This window comes from Kryptolebias marmoratus, linkage group LG15 (assembly GCF_001649575.2).
Source record: "Kryptolebias marmoratus isolate JLee-2015 linkage group LG15, ASM164957v2, whole genome shotgun sequence".
Taxonomy (NCBI): Eukaryota; Metazoa; Chordata; class Actinopteri; order Cyprinodontiformes; family Rivulidae; genus Kryptolebias; species Kryptolebias marmoratus.
This window is the reverse complement of record NC_051444.1, coordinates 6,435,830-6,453,555: the sequence shown is the minus strand read 5'-3', so window position 1 is coordinate 6,453,555 and position 17,726 is coordinate 6,435,830. Positions and strand designations below refer to the sequence as shown.

General features: G+C 35.7%; 1 protein-coding gene across 11 annotated transcripts in view; it reads right to left on the bottom strand.

Annotated features, from left to right (window-relative positions):
- plekha7b (pleckstrin homology domain containing, family A member 7b) overlaps window positions 1-17,726 on the bottom strand; it is a 59,559-nt gene that overhangs the window by 27,431 nt on the left and 14,402 nt on the right. For 9 of the 11 annotated variants that reach the window (XM_037980028.1, XM_017405335.3, XM_037980027.1 and 6 more), the window contains 5 exons: window positions 6,745-6,828; window positions 3,175-3,292; window positions 1,664-1,768; window positions 1,137-1,209; window positions 573-673 (listed from right to left, as the gene is read on the bottom strand). In XM_037980028.1, the coding sequence (XP_037835956.1) occupies window positions 573-673; window positions 1,137-1,209; window positions 1,664-1,768; window positions 3,175-3,292; window positions 6,745-6,828 (481 nt within the window). Of the gene's footprint in view, window positions 1-572; window positions 674-1,136; window positions 1,210-1,663; window positions 1,769-3,174; window positions 3,293-6,744; window positions 6,829-9,346; window positions 9,500-17,726 lie in introns of those variants that run through there. The other 2 variants (XM_017405387.3, XM_037980031.1) reach the window with 2 other exon arrangements.

Below are 17,726 nucleotides of genomic sequence, written 5' to 3'. Positions count from 1 at the left end.
CTTTTGTAATGATCAAAGCCTAAACAGTTTGCAAATTGTTTTAAAGGCTGAAATGCTGCAGCCTTAAACACTCACTAAAAACACATTGTTTGTTCTATCTCCTGTTCATAAGTACATTATGCAGATTGTAAATTAGTTTGCAGTGCTAAATGATTATCTACTTCATAGCAACCAAAGTACAACTAAAAATGCAAAACATTTGTGAAAATATCCAAATAAAAGTTATTTATAGCAAGCTATGGTTTGAAAATGTTTATTCGTCAGTCCTAAAAAGTGAAGAAGTAGTACCTCATCTTTACATAAAATAAAGTAAAATAACTTTGTCATGTGAATAATGTTTTATTTGACCTTATTTCTTCACATAAGGAAATTAGGATAAATAAAATGAATGATCAAGGTTGTAATAATCCATTAAACACTGATGGAATAATATGTAGAATATACAGGTACATCTTATAAAAGATCTAGGAATTAGGAAAATACAGCCAGCTATTCAAAGAGAAAAAGGAAAGCCAAATAAATATAGCATTAAAAAAATAAATTAATCTTTTCCAGTGCCACCTTTGCGTTACCTTGAAAGCATATTTGCGGTTTATGTGGTCCTCGGGCTCAACTGGTGCAATGACATAACTAGGCAAAGGGATGCTGCCGAGCACCGTTTCTTCTCGGCTGTCTGTGAAACATGAACACACACAAAAACGCAGTTACAGGCATTCAAAACAATACCTAACTCTGCTGAGGTCTTTCATGATGTTTACGAGCGATTGCAGATTTACGAACAGCAGGAAAATGAGTGGGGCATAATTCATGGGTGGCGCTTGTCTCTTCAAAGCCATGTGGCAGCATGTGGCATGAAGGGGCATGTGGTTTATCTATTATTCAGGATGATTAATAGAGAAGAGGAGGTAGATTCCATAGCAACACAAGCAGAGATTAAATCCTCCAGCATAAAAGTGAAGTTAATAATATAGGAAAGGTTAGAGGAAGTGAAAGCCCTGGAGAATAGGAGATGTCACGCATATAATAACGGACAGACATTACTCTAAACGACAGGGGAGGAGATCACTAAAGGTCTGCATGGTTTATTTTACAGCTATGGGTTAAACTCTGACCAAGTGCACTTTTCGTAGACTCACCTTTATAGTAAAACAAGCAGTAGTCTGACAAAACAAACCACTTCCGTTTCCACAGTCGCATTCCAGAGCTGTCCTGGAGGTGAAGGGGGAAAAGTAGCACAAAGTGTATTTAGAAATCTCCCTGGCAGGAGCGCATTTTAATTATCGTTTCAATTAAAAAGTGTAATTTGGGATTTGCATGCTCATTAGCTCAAGTGAAGGGGGGTGGGGGTATGTTTATGGTGTTGGAACAATAACTTGACGTCACTGGTGTTTTTTTCTTGCCACATTTGGCACAAAGCAGATTGTTCTTTTTTTTTTTTTTTTAACACCGTAGCTGATTTTTTTTATTTATTTATTTATTTTATGTTTATGTGAATCAAAGTACATGTAATCTAACACTTCAGTTTTTGTAGGACATCAGATTAGTTGAAAAATGAGCTTGAGTTGCTTTCTTTGACTGATATTCCACAAGATGATAGATTTAAAATCTGCTCCCTGTTTAATCTATTCTGTGACACAATAGGAGCAGAGGAACCTGAGCTCACCTGTTTGTAGAGCCAACCTCTTACTACCACCGGGATGTTAAGGTTTCTTTTTATAGCATGATCCCTTTTGCCAAAGCTGTGCACTTTCCCTGTTCCTCTGGAGGTCTGCAGGAAATAAAAAAAAAAACCTTAAAGAGTAAATCGTGTGGAACATCTGCAGGACGATTTACGTTGCTTTTATTAGACTACAAACACTGCTTTCCACAGTAAAAAAAACAAAAAACTACTGCAAACATTTTAACGTGGACAAAAAAAGTAAACTCTTTCAAAAACGTAACACTGTTTCTCATGTGGGAAGTTTCTTGTTTGAACAATAAGAGAAGAGGAATTATGAAGTCATTATTTAAATAGACAAAAGCATCCTCTTATGATCTGAAATGTTTTTAAACAGGGTCAGTCACTTTCTCAAGTGCTTTTCTAGTAACCTATGGAGAGTCTTGGAGGAGACCGAGAAAAACAAAAAGTAAAAAAAATAAGATGAAAAGGAAAAATATGGCAAATTTATGAAAAAAAAAATATATATAACAGAACTCCCCATAAATAACACAAAAGTGAGTCACACAAATACAACCAGTTACAAACCATTTACAATATTCTTACATCTGGTCTCCCCCATCTTTTTAAGGTATTTTCTCAATAATATTTTTTGTTCATTTATTCATCTAAACATAAACAGTAATAATGTAAAAATAACTGTGGAATAAACTGTATTCTTGGTTGTGTACATTATGTCGTTGCCCACCTCCATCCGTATTGTACCCGTCTCATTCTGCTTTGTATCCACATTAAGCAGCTGTCCCCAGGTTTAAGGTGTAATTTACTGGAGTACACTTTATAATAAAGATCCATTTGGAACCAGGTGACAATTCACAAAAAAAAAATACAGCTCTAGTGCTCTAGAATGACAGAAACTAAATTCAGGCTTCAAGACAGGTTTGAAATGTTCACAACAACTTTGCAACTATTTTGAGAGAAAATTTGTTTTGTACATTTCTGAACATGCTCACAATTCAAGCAACAAGACTCCAAGCTTCTGTGACGCACATGAGAAAATTGAGAATCTCCACAAATATTTATAGACATTTTAGAAACTCGCTTCCAAATCCTGTTCGCCAACTGGTCTCAAACAGTCACAGCCCAGTGAGATACTGGCTTTAATGTATAATTATCAGAAAACTAGATGACTTCATTATTTTGTACAATTTTAGTTTTTTTTGTGGTCTTTTATTGCTAGTTTGAATGGAAGGGTGATGAAAAAAAATATTATACAGTAATAAAATAATAAAAGAAGATCAATCTGTCAACATAAGTATCAACATGCATCAAAATAACAATTCAATAAGTAGAAAAAAAAAGAGTAATTATTGCAGCCTAAAAAAATACAATCTAAAAGTGGTCCTTTAGTAAAACAAAAAGTGTTCCTAAGGTTTTTCCAATTCTGTACTAAAACAAAGGACACAATGAAGCTAAAACCTGTTCTGCAACAGCTCGATTGAGGAACAGATGCTCACCTTTGACCCTGAGGCGACTTCCACTGCAGCCGAGGTCACAGCCTTGGAGGACTCTGTGACCATGCTGGGAGATCTTTGATTGGCTGCTGACTTGGACATACGGGACTCTATTCTGCAGCTGAGAGGACAATGCGAATGACGATCAGTAAAACAGTAGAGATAAAAAAGACCCAATCTCCACAGTTCCTTCTCTAGTCCTGCCATGACAAGCCGTGAAACACAGAGCAGATCTGTGCTGAGCTTTCAGAAATAAAGGATATGACTATTTCCTGCTACCAACATGAGATCTGTCGCAGCCAATGGCTCTGCAGTAAATGTTAAGAGTGAAAACAGCAATCCAGTAATACTTGCTCTGACCCATGGCACACATCTTGAACACACACAGAAAACAATGCAAAACAAATACTAATACATACACTTGTTGGACAAATGATAAAAAATCAATATAACACAATTTCTCAGAACAAAAAAAAAATCAATATGGAAAAAAATACATTGCAGACTGTTTAGTTGAGAGGTTGGGCTTGACTCTTTGTAGTGAAGTTTTTATCATTATTCCTCACTATTATTTCCTCCAGTTAATAATTTGCTCATTTAACTATTTTTTCGTTTCATTCAAAACTGTTTGGGACACTGCACAAAAGTTTAATGTATTAAATGCAGAGGTACATCTTGATAAATGATTATTTATTTACACAAAAAAAGTGAGCATTATTTTTAATGGATATTAGTTAAACAGAGATTAAAATGTGGTAAAACTGTTTTTTTTTCTTTTTTGTGGTACTGCTCAAGCTGAATATTATCTTTCACACTTGTGTGTCTGAAGCTCATTGGAGCTTTACTTGTATGCTGTCATTTATTACCATTTTCCCAATCCAGACAAAAAGCAGCACTTTTCCTCTTCTGCCTGCTGTGATCAATTTACCCACGACTAACAACTTCTGAACAAACATTTGTGCAACCAACAGGAGTGTACAACATATTTTATTGCCAGAATTACAAGTCAATGAAAATAATAAAACCCACAAAGACAAACCGGATGACTCTTTTGGAGTCCCCATGAAGCTATTCTTAGAACAGCCACCAATTGTTTTTTTCTAATACTGGGTTTAATTGTTGCATTTTTACATGATGTTACATCACGTCTTTTTAAAGACTTGCATCAGATGCTCTAAACAGAAAACTTGATTAACAACAGAGCAATGACAGTAAACAGATACGAGTATGCTAATGACCACTGACAAAACTCGCTTTATGTCACTGTATGTTCTGACAAATCTTATGTTTAGTGGATAATACGTAGGAAACAGGAGAAATAAACCTTCCTGAAATTAATCTGCCACCCTACCAAAAGAATACTCCTAATTTGGTCAAGAAAGGAGCTAAAAAACAAAGTTTGCAGCTATTTTTTTGCCTTTGTTGTACTTTTAGACCTTAATCTAGGAAAAAAGTAGGCATGCTTGTCAAAGAATAAAATAAAAAGCATCAGCAGAATAAAGGGGACATTAAAACCTGAAACAACACAGGAATATAACCTGCAGTCGCTCTGAACTCACAGCTTGGACTATGGCCAGCATTTTTACAGGATGTGTCTGTCGTATCAAGAGGACGCTGCTGTTTTATGTGAAGCTTTCATACTGTTTACCACCATGGTCATTGAAACAGTTCCCCAGGAGATTTGTTGTGGCATGTGGAAGAGGAGAGCAATATTTCATGTAGTGTGGTGTAGAAGGGGGAAAGTCACTGTGCTCTGATTTCCTGCTTGTCTTTCTATGATGGAAACAGGAGTATACTGTATTTGACATTTTTAAAACCTTTTGGGCAGTGTGTGTACATGAGAAGAGATAATTAATTGATCACAGCATAATAATCTATAAAAAAGTCGAAGGCTTCAGGCCAGTAAAACGCAGGCTGATCGACCTCGATGTGAGAAGGCCCTCCTGTTTCTGCTTCCTGCTTTCAGGCTGTCCTCAATCTAATCCAAACCTCCAGCGAGTACCCCGGCCTTCTCCTTATGCAAAAGTAAGTCATTCCTAGAGGATACCCACAAAGTTAATACTCTATGTAGAACAAACCTCATAATATCGTCATCATAAAAGGCTAAATTTCCACATTAGGCGTTTGTGTAAAACAAACACAAACCTGCTGGTGTGGAAAGATAAATTATACTATGGACCAAAAGTCTGCGCCACAGTTTTTATCATATTTTTTATATTTTCCTTTGACTCAAATGCTATCAGAGACTTTTTGTGTTTCTTACAAACAGTGGAATGTGGAAAACCTGCAACAGTTAAGTGAGCTACACTGTAAACTTTGTTGAACATTTATATTAAAAAGTAATATACTGAATTATTGACATGTAATAAAACATTATGCTATGTTATTAGTTTGGCATTTTTGTGCTTCTTACCGATTGAAGATTTGTCAGTTTTCAGTGTTTCATGTATTGGCTTTTTTCTTGTTTTTGTCTGTAGTCTCTTAGCTCTAGATGCAAAGCATCCTTTTAAAAATTACAAGAATTAAGACAAGATTTGATATTATATGTAACAAATTGTTTCTACAATTAGCTTTTAACTTTACATGACACTTAAAATGTTACTCTGTGAGTTTTAAAATACTATAACTATCATTTCATTACTGCTAAAAAAAATGTAAGTGAAGCTTTGAACTCTAGATGGTTTACAAATCTATGGCTTAATAGAGCTGAAAGGAAATTTTCAAGATATGAATCTCAGTATAGACTGCAGATGAATCACATCGGTTTGTTGTTGTTCTGACAGAACAGCTTTATAACACCAAGAATAAATAGACCACATACTCATCTCTTTCTATGTTTTTGCCCAAAGTAGAATGTTTGCCGTGCACGGTCGTATTACACCAGCCAGCTTAAATACGATCAGACACCTGCTGCCTCGAATTGTGCTCTAAACCTGCCATGCAGTTCTGATGGCTTTGCAGGATGAGATTCACAGAGCAACATAAAGTGACAATAAATCCTACCGCCGTGCCAGGACAGAACATATGCTCATGAATGAAAACAATGCAACGATGCGGTTTTAGTTTTTTTCCTCCAACATTCCTACAATTAAAAAGAAAAAAATTTTAAATCAGCAAGGACAACCAGTTTTTTTTTTTACTTCAGAAAAAATAATCCTGACATAAAAAGAACAATGTATCATTATAATAAAGAAAATATTTGCACCATTGGGCAGACTGATGAGTCAGATTCATTAGCCCAGATATGAACTTCCCCAAAAGCATGTGCAGGTTTCAGTTGTGTCATTACCATAGAGCCTACTGAGGTAATAAAGAGATAAACAAAGCTAATAAGCTTCCAGGAATCAGATTTGCTATCATGTCTTTGCAGTTATAAATATCATTACAGAAGGGATTAAATTCAGACTAATTAGAGAAGTGAGAGTGCCAAAATTTATACCCTAACTATGACTGCAGCTCCTTTTCACTGAAAGTCAGCTCATTTAAAGACAAGCCATTTCTATGTCATTCTTTTTGGATAATATGTAATAATTGTTCCATACATTTAACCATGTAGCACAGAGACCAGCTCACCTGTCTTGTAATGTGTATTCTATGTTATCGGGTGAAATCTGTCCAGTCACAGGATGTCGAAACGATGTGGTCCTCAGGTTGTGGCTGCAGCAAAGAGAAGGAAACAGATGAATAATGTATAATGTCAGTAACCATACTCCTGCCTGAATAACCCTATGCGTATCTGTTTTTTTTTCTATAGTTTAGTTTGTCTGAAAGTCCATGTACAGTTTCTTTAAGCCTACAGTGATGCCTCAGTCGACAGGAGCAAATCTATGGGAGCACTGCAGCCAGTCACAGCTCATATTCTTTTACACAAAGTTCGAGGCTCAGCAATCTTCTTCATCCAGCCCACTGGCCTTTATTGATTTCAGCAGGATGGGGCCATTCATTGCTTTAACTGGAGCAGAAACGCATGTTCCTGTCACATGGCAGAATAAGAACCGGTAGCCATTGATGCTGCTTGTAAATGGACTCAAATATTACAAAATGACTTCATTAGTATCATCCATTAGCAACTGATATTCTGTTCAACCCTATTAGGCCACCAAATGACAAAAAAATGTTGTTAAATATATTTATAATTATTAGATCTGAACCATCATTATGCTTTAATTCCTGTTTATTTAGAAAGTGCCAAATCTAATAATGTAACACTCAGCTTGGTTTAGCTTTAGTTATAAATATTTAGCTTGGTTTATCTGCATTATTCAACTTATTGCACATCATTCTCAAGAAGAAAATAAAGTATATCATATTGTATTATTCATACTGTAACATGTCCCATTGTATCATATTATATCATACTGTTTTGTATCATGTCATTTTGTATTGTACTGTATCGTATTGCATTGCATTGTACATCCTCAGCATTATTTTGTAAGCACAGAAATGACAAAAAATATTTAAAACTTAAAAATATAAGGATAGTTGATTTAAAGTGTCTTGTTCATTTTACTTTTAATTTTGGAAGAACTATTGCAGAGAATTGCAAAAACATGCTTTCATGACTACCTGTTTGAGATGTATTGTTATTAGTAAATTTTATTATTATTATTATCATCATAAACATTTATTTTAAGCCCTAAATGTCTACTTTGTAGTTACCACTGAAATGAATATGCATCTTTTCAAATACACTCACACAGACTCAAATAAAGAAATGGCTAAAATAAACCTGCTTAGATTATCTCCACCTAAAGTGTACCAAGAATAAAAAATACTAAATCAAGCAGTGTGGTAAAAATAGTCTAAATCATAGATGCTGAGTTTCAGTACTATAAAGAGACAGCATGATACAGAGAACAGTTCCTCTCTGCAACACCATGCACCAAAGGGTGGGGGATGAAACTGCATGGGGTGGAAAGACTCATGAGTTGACATTTCAGCAAACTTCAGAGGGAAAAATGCAATTCTGCACAGACAAAACAACATGGCATCAACTATAAGCAATCTGTTCAGTACATTCAAACACACAAACATTATCTCACGCACACAGATGTCATTCAAGCCAACAACTCATGATATACGGAGCTGCACTTGCCTCATGCAGCCCTGCACCAGCATCCCCACTTAATTAGGAATCTGGATTCTTTTAGGCTTTTGTTTTATACTCATTATTTCTGAACTATTTGTCATGGAATTTGCAGCATCTCCAGTTGGTGTATGAGCACTGCAGCACAGTAGGCCTATTTATTTGCAGAGTTTGCTTCCATTAAAACTGGTGAGAACACTGTTACACCAAGAAAGACACGATCCTGCTGCAACAGACTGCTTTCCTGTTCGTGTAGAGTAAAAAAAACAGTTTAATTGTTTGAAATTAATGTCGCAAATAGTCTGTTTAGTAAAAATATCTGGGTCATTAAATACCTTAGTGTGTGAAATATCTTCTTCTGTTACACAAAATCACACAAACATGTTATGGTGTGCAAGTGAACTAACAACCAGGTCAGACTGAGATTCTGTTTCAAGCCAGATAAAAAAAGAATGACTGGTATCTGTTCTTGCACTGATATATGTTCAAGAAGGAATCTTTCAGTGTCTCACATCAATCCTAGATAAGAAGAAAAATGTCTTTATAAGTTAAAACACAGTTTGACCCTATGCAGAGACCTTTTGCAGCAGAAATGGGAGGATTTTAAAAAATGAACTGGTAAATTTTAAGTAGTACCTCTTGCCTGTGAATAATAAGTAACTTGAGGACAGAATAGCAGCCTGGTATTTATTTCAGCTTCTTCACAGTAATAGGTAAAAACTTAAATAATAATCACAAGAGAGTCCTGTATCTATTAATGTTGGATTGCTATAGTAAAAGCATGATTCAGCCCTGGAATGCCATATCAATGTTTTTTGCAAAACATGAATCTGAGGGTAATCCATATCCGACACAAGCAATGAGTTCTGGCAGCAGGACAGGAGAGGCAAAACTCTGCAGGCTTTTTACACAGGCAGAAAGACTCAAAAACTGACCAACAAACTCCACAAAACATGTCTATAGTGACTCAGATATTCACGTATGCTCTCTACCGTCTTTAAGTCTACTGACATTTAGAAGAAAAAAACATCTCCCTGATTTTTTTCTCTAAACTTCTCTTGCTCTACAACACAGCACAGACAGTCTCACCTGCTGTGAGATTGTGATTCATCCTGAAATAAGCTTCTGGGCTTGCTGTGAAGCTGCAGGTCACAGAAATCCTCCTGGAATTAAAGCGGCAGGTGAAAGGTGCAGAGAGAGTGTGTCCTGTAGCAGCTGTTCTCCACACAGAGCAGAGTGAAGTGCAGCCAGCAGGATGTGGGCTGAAGAGGGAGCTCTTCATCTCCTCTTCCTGGCATTCACGCGAGCTGATGAAGAGACCCTGCCATCAGGGGAACGCCTTGTTGGTTGATCAGATCCTCCCCATTTTCTTCTCTGAGTCTCTCTGCCTCTTACTCTGCTTTTCTCAGAACTAGTCCAAACTAATATTTTTCAGGAGAAGCAAAGTTGTGCAGCTGCTACTGAAGAGTCATGGCATAAAAATGAAATGAGAAAAGAAGCCAAATTATGTGTATGTCTAATATTTGTGATATCCCACACTCAAACCAATTTTTTTAATCATCTTCCTAGCAGCTTATGTTAGTTCAGTTCATTTTAGATCAAATGTTGAAGTATGTTTAATACTTTTAATAAACAACAGATAAAAATGTGCCTTTGTCCTGAAATATTGCCCAAGTTGTAGTACAGATAATATCTGAAAGTTACTGAGTTTCTCCAAGGTCACTTTCATGTGCCTCATTTAAAAGAACAGTAATACTAAGGACAACAGAAATTAAGTTTGTGAAATGAACACTAAGGCAATAAGTGATACCAACATAATGTAGGCTAATAAATCTGAAAGATAACAAATAATTGGTGAGACAATCAAATATACAAATTTAAATTGGCTATTTTATCACTATTAATCGTTTGTTTATTTGTTTTCTCAGGAATATTTCAAAAACTGATTCATTTAGTGGCAAAGCAGACAATGTCTCTGTAACTTTTTTATCCTATTTATTTATTTATTTATTTGGCAGACACAGGAGGATTTTAGGTTTTATTAGGAAATTACATTTTTAAATAAAGCCTAAAGAAAGCTTGATGACATCTTTTTCTCTCTTCATTTAAATCAGTACTATTAGAACTGCCATCCAATAATATTAGCATTTTGTTTGAAGGTGTTAAAGCTTCCAATTAGCCTGCCACACCTCTTTCCAAAAGAACATTTTTATCATTATACTCTAACTATAATGCTCAGGTTGAACTACCAGATGCTTGTACATGTTTGAAGATCCAAGCACAAGCTCCCTGTCTGCAGAAAACTCTCTTTTCATTAAAAAACTAATCTTCAATAATGTTTCACTTCAGTGATTTACAAATAAAATGAACATTGATAATAGCAATCATTAGACAAAGCCACAAAACTGCTAACACTTTCCATTCATATTTATACTATCTCTTAAAATTGAAATATTTAAACTAAAAGGTTTTACAGAAAGATAAAAACATGTTTTACCAACAAGATGCAACCAAGACAATTCCTATGGATTAGCTTTAGTGACATCTCCAAACCAGAAGACCTCAACAAAAGTTTGAACCAGGGACTCTCTTGTTATGAGGCACAACAGGTAATCATTATATTTATATTGCAGCTGTGAATTAAGGAAAAGCAAGTGTTTTGCAATTTGACAACCACACAGACATTTAATTAATTTGGGACGCTGACTTAATTTCCCTGGAAAGTTCAATCAGATGTAGTAAAAACATCAATAATATTATTATATTGATAGAGCACAAATTAAATTCTTCTGAGGAGCTTTAAAAAATCAGATTAAAGCAAATCAAAAAGCTGCAACTACCTGCACAAAGTGGGTCAAATGAGGTGATACAAACTGTTGCTAAATGACGGGAAAGACGTGGAAGTGCACGGGTTACCCGGCCCATGCAATATGTATATATTACAGTGTGCAACAGGATATTACATCATAAGAAACAGTTATCATATTCCTTCAGAAAAAGACCCTGCAGCATCCCAGGGCTGGGAAATAAAGATAATAACAGTAGTGTGTGCACAGTATCCAGAGAACAGGAGCCATTAAGATAAGAGTTTAGCAGCAGGATTACTATGTGTGTTTACTGACCTTTCATGGCTTCATAAAGCAGTACTGCAGCCGTCTGGTTCACGGATATTTCCATATTTACAGAAAACTATTTTGCCAAGCTCTACAATAAATTAATACCAAGTGACTCATAACATTCACTACTATAATAATTACCTTCTGTGTTAAAAACTGCAGCAGTCCCAAGCTATGCTGACAAAATGACACAGTTTTGCAACTCCACTGAAGAACAGTGGTCTAAAATAGGACAAACAAGCTTGTAGTCATTCAGCCACTCAACCAGGAGCGAGTGCACGCGGCCTTCAACAAGCCCGATGCAGTGCACAAGCAGGTGCACAGACTCACCAGTGTCTAAATCCTCTCACAGACAAAGAGTTTGGCAGAAATCGAAAGAAATGTCCTTTTGTTAACATTCAACACACTCCATTTTGACTCAGCACATGTTGCCATGTTGTCGAACACAATACACTAAATATACCAAGTAAGGAAACAATAAGTATTACAGCGTATGGAACGAAGACCTGATTTAAACCAGTAATAAAGAATTAGCATGAACAGAAATGCTTTGTTTCCAAAAAAAGTACCACTGATCTTTGTGGAGTATTTGGTATGTGGCAGTGATTTTTACATATTCTAAGAGTTTGAAAACAAATACAGCTTTTGAAAATTTGAGTTGTTCGTCAGTCACATCTCATCTTATTCCAGCAAGGTTAAACATTGTGTTTCCAACTGTAAAGGATCAAAGGTGAAAAATAAAATATCAGGCTTGACTCCAGTTTTCCAACCAACACTAATTCCAACAGATCACATACTTCCACTTGGCAGGAACTTCAGGAATCACATATCAGTCCTCTTGGAAAGTCTAGCTAAAAATTCAGAATGCAGAGCTTTAAATTCACATCTTGCTGATAAAAAAAGGACTGATAAATAAAACAAGTGGAGAAATGTTCAGCTGGCTTTGGAGATTGATATTGTTACACTTTAGTTTTACTCTTATTGTTGTTTATTTTTTGTTTGTTTGTTTTCTCAGTCACTGTTGAAGTTGATGTGGCCAAAACTACTTGATGGCAACAAAAATAGATGATCAAACTACTTAATTAGTTTTAGGAAAACATCATGATTTAAAACAACTGTTTTAAAAGTGAAATCGCTGAATGAAAATAGTCTAATGACATGTAATTTAACAGCTAATTTATTTTTCAAAGGCCTATCAAATTTCATGATGTACAGAGACTTCAAAACATAATGGTGTGAACTGAAGTGTGTCATACATCACAGAGAGGTATGAGGCTAAATCTGATCAGATATGTGTCTTTGGTTTGGTGCTGTTGTTCAATATTCCTTTACTTTCTTTGAAAAAATGTATTTTATAAAAACAAATATATATATATATATATAATAAAAAACACAATTTTTACTTTTTACCAACAAATCTACATATTCATTATTTTTATGTTTGGATTTTTTTCAGACATATTTATGTTTTTAAAATGCCTATTTATCCATTTGAGTATTTATTTATGAATTCAGTATTGATCAATATGTACAGTAATTTTATACTGCAGTGTTTGTAGCCTTGTACTGCATAATCTATAGGAACAACAACAGATTGTAAAATTTCTCATAGAAATTTAATGTCTCTCATTGTTTGGATTTCAGCGCTGAACAAATGGGTTTTCACTCGAAGAATCTGATGGCAGGCAATCAGGTCATCAAAGCAAACTGAAGTTGGGGTCAAAGTAAACGATCCTAGGTCAGGTAGAAGCCAGGCAGTGCTGATGAAGGAGATTCTGCCTAAATCTATCTTTGTCAACAAAGAGCTAATTGTGACTCATCAGAGCAAGTCTTGGCTAACACAGCAGGATAGGAAGCAAGTGTCCCTCATTAGAATTAATTTAATCCAATTTATGTGATAATCTTGCAACCGGAGCAAAAATATTTATTGCCAATTTTTTCACTTTTGTCTCAAAAACTGCACTTAACCACAAATGTTGGCAATTTGAGTGTGTGACCATAGTCTTCATTGATGTGCCTGAAAAACCCTAATAAAAAAAACAAATCCATTAAAAATAGACTATTGTTAAAACATTTTTAATTAGACAGTATTAAAAATCGCAACATAAAGGATTTGGCACTTTCTTTCATAACATTTTGAAACTACAACCTTTTTTTGTGTTTTACTGTGAACAAAGAGTAGCCAAACAAATCATCACTCAGGTACACAATGTAGGACTGAAAAGGATAAGAAATATTGGAAAAAGCTGCAGATTGAGTGCAGAAAGAAGACAGAGCAGTACCAAACCACTGGGAAATCTGTGCTTTAAGGTCTGTTGACTGCATTGTTACCTGTAGCCAAACAAAGCTAATTTCCAAGTGACAGCACATCAAAATATTAACAAACACAAAAACTAATAAGAATCTCCTCCAATGTCAAAACTATCACTGTTATCCAAAGTTAATGGGTTTTTTGTGTTTGTTTTTTCAGCAGAACACATTGTATATGTTCACATGCAATGTGTTCACCTCATGAATGTATGACTTTCCTGAAGCTTTTTCAACCTATATTACATTCCTTTCAGTTATAATCACTTAGTTTTGACAAATTCACTCTCAAACCCTTTCAAGAGGATCCCTCTCGATAAAGCACATTTAATCTGAAAAGTTAAGACTGACAGCAGTATAAAAATTTAAAACCTTGCAGATCTTGGGGTTCTGCGCCATAAATTCAAGTGAATGAAAGATAACAAAGAGATAGGTCACCCATGCCTTCTACACATTGCCATTGTACAGATACTCCAATCTTACAATCATTTTATGATTAACAACAGGGGAAAGTCTAACAGTCATGAGTCAATTAGAATTTGGACAAAACCAGAAGAAACAAACATATCTCTAAAGTATCAGCCGCAGTATTTGGACAACACATCAGCTCATCAAATTCCTAAGACATAAGCAGCAAAATTGCATTGAGTGTAATAAGCATTAATAAGAAACTGAAGTAGCCTGTTTTCTAAAGAAAACCAGGAGGGTGCCAAAAATCAAAGTGGGTGCTCATTAACTGCACAGACGCTGTCAAAATGAGATCTGCACATGTCCAAATCAGTAACAAGATTACCAAAGTCAGAGTGAAGATTAACTGCTCCAAACACTGCTGTTCCACACAGAACTAACTGTGACATGTGATCATTTGTTTTAAACATATGCAAATGCAAACCAATGCTAATAAAGCTTAATATAAAAAGATCCACATAAGTAAAGCTTAAGCAAGACCTACCTGCAGGCTCCAAGTCCTAGATCCATGTAGCGCTACAGCTTGAGTTTCAACCTCACCAAGTGATGAGTTGTGATTAGTCCCATGATTCTATTTGATGCAGCCAAATTAAGACAACCTTACATACCGAGCCTACATTCCCCCGAGCACACAGAAACACAAATTGCATATGTTCATGTGCAGATTATCCATCTGATCTCTAAAACCCGTAATCCCGCAAACATCAAAGATAAATCAAACATCCCAAAATGACTCAAATGTCACAGACGAGCACGGCGTGACGGGAGCTCCAAACTGCGATCAGATACAAAAAAACCTTTTTTACTATAACAATTTTGTACATCCCTACTGGTGTTCAGAACAGTTCAAAGACTACAGGTCAGGTTGAACATATACTTTATTTTTATTAAAATAAAATACTGTGTTTATATAATAAAACACAGTAATGATAAATATGAGTACCAATCCAATCTGTCCTCATGTTACCATCCCTTTATTGTTTTCTTTTAATGTAAAAAAGAAAAAAAAGGACAGGTGTAGCCCAACCTTTTTATTGGACTACAACAAAAAGGTTGGGCTACAGTCCTGTTAAGGATTAGCTTCACTAAGTTAATTCCTTTTTTACCACTAAATTTCAATACAAAAATGTTACTTTTGTCAGTATTTTCATTCACAGAGCAGCAAATAACCAGGAACCAGATTCAGCTAATGCTTGTGTTGTTAAATATGTGTAAATCCCTTCCACAATTGTGTCAAAGACAGTATTAAGACAGTATTATGTAATTTCACCACTAAATACCCTTACCCCCACTCCCAAGCCCACTGCAGCACACACTCACACACTCACATACTCATACACACCAGAAAAACAACAGATCTTTTAAATGCTGGGGAGTTATGGTCAGTAAAATTATAGCAAAGTAATGTATCAATTTATAGTGGTACTAAAAAGCACACTAATATGTGTGTTTTGGTGTTTTGATTACATTTGAATTTGGTTTAGAGGTGATGTGATGCCACACATGCAGCAACAGAAGCTAGTTTATGTGAGAAAAATGATTAGTTCGGTAAATTTTGCTGCAGAGAATCTTGGTGAAGGCGCTCAAGCTTGGAGCACAGCACATTTTACTGCAGCAGTTCTGTTATTTCAGCAGTGTTTGTGTACAGCGTGTCCTTTATTACTTTAACAGCAGAGGAAAAACAATCACAACTCTGATCTCTTGTTAGGGCAGACAAATACCTTCCCCTTTACTTATCTTTGCAGAACCTTTGCAGACTGCATTTGTCTCTGTGCACGTGGGCTAAAAAACAACGACCTGAGCTCAGAGGTTGTTTTTTTAATTATTTGTTTTATTATTGGGTGAAACAAGATCTGTGGTAAAATATTTTCATTAGAAACTGTAAAAAAAAGAAGAAACTAATAAGTCTTTTATATAAAAAAGAAACCTTTCAGTGAACTGTTTGCTCTTAGTGATAAGATATATTAAACAATGTTAATTACCTATTTTTGTAAAAATATTTTGGCAAAATAAATCGGATAAACACAGCAACTTTATTAAAAGTAAAGAAAAGGCTGATCAGGTTTGTAATTTTGTCCCCTTGTGAAAAGGAGTTTGACCCCCTTGAGGGTTAGAAGGTCACGTGTAGTTGAAGCACCGTTTTATAGTCTGAGAAGATTCATGAGAAATCAGACAGGACAGAGGTCAGTCAGTTGGGTTTGTGACAAAAACTGTTTTCTTAAAAATATTGTTGTAAATCCCATCTCGTCCTTGCAGACCCAGTATCACGACTCGTCACAAGGTGAGTGTGGCTACACACTCCTATACACTCCTATTTGTGATTCAATCTATCATGCAAAATAAACAGAGTTTAGATTTTGGTTTTTAATTTATTCTAATTTAAAAGTTGTAAAAAACTATTCAGTAATGTGAGGTTTTCCCACATCTCGAAGCTTGAACACATTATCAGTTGTATAAGAAAATTAAACTGATGATTAAAATAAATTATGTTCCACTTGGCCAAAAGTTAGGGGCTGCATTTAAAGCTAATTTTAGCTGTCTGTATTTTGTATGTAGGATGCCTTGCAGAAAGCGGGCTTATTAAAGTCAGGCATTAGTGGAGAGGACTGGGGGTGGAAGTGCATTTGGTGCACAGCTTTAAAAGTCCAAATGGTCCGCAGGATCAAATTTTTTTTTTTTTTTCCAGAAACACACCTTTCCTGGAATTTCCATCCCACTCACGTATGTGGATCTAAATCACAGCCTGGGGAATTTAAAAGGTTACAGCATTAAAAAAAAAGAGAGAGAGAATTTACTCCCTTTTCACTTTACCGAATGTTCAATATCATCATTATATCTATTCTTAGAAGTATCGAGCTTCAGTGGAAATGCACAGCATATCCGTGGTTAAGGACAGGTCATTTCCTTCTTCACTGTATTCACTGATATTTCATCCACTGCTCCTTTTTTTGCAGAGTGTCCTTTATCTCGAGAGAAGTGTTTTAGCCACTGAGTCAAAGACATGACCTTTTTTTCCACATAAGCATATAAAGCAAATGAAGCAATGCAGCTTTTGGTTGTATTTCACACAGTAACTGAGGAATGAAACGGGAAGGATGAGCTGGGTTGGGTGTGACTGAGCTCTATTCAGAGTAACTGGAAATGGCTGAACACTGAATCATAGGTTCAGCATTTTGAGTAGAATCAGGCCAAATAAAGGGCTGACCATTACATGATCAGTTTTAGACATGGCTGTCCAAAGATCCTCACAAAATTCACAAAAGGTCAACAGATGTTAGTTGAACACGAGCTGGTTTATACATATAGCTATACATCCTGCAGTAAAACCACATTGATTCGAAGTTGGCCCAAACTGTCATTTGTTATTTGCTGATCACAGGTGAAATTTTGCGGTCTGGTGTTTACAGCCGCCTGCCTGTGAGGGGGAGAGAATACTAGGAGGGCTGACCGTTGAGAGAGCATATGCAGGAATGTTAAACAGGGTAAGTAACCTAATCGCTTCAGCTGACATCGAAACTCTGACAGAATGCTAATAAGCCTGACATATTTGGCATGGATCTTTAACTGCCTCTTCACCA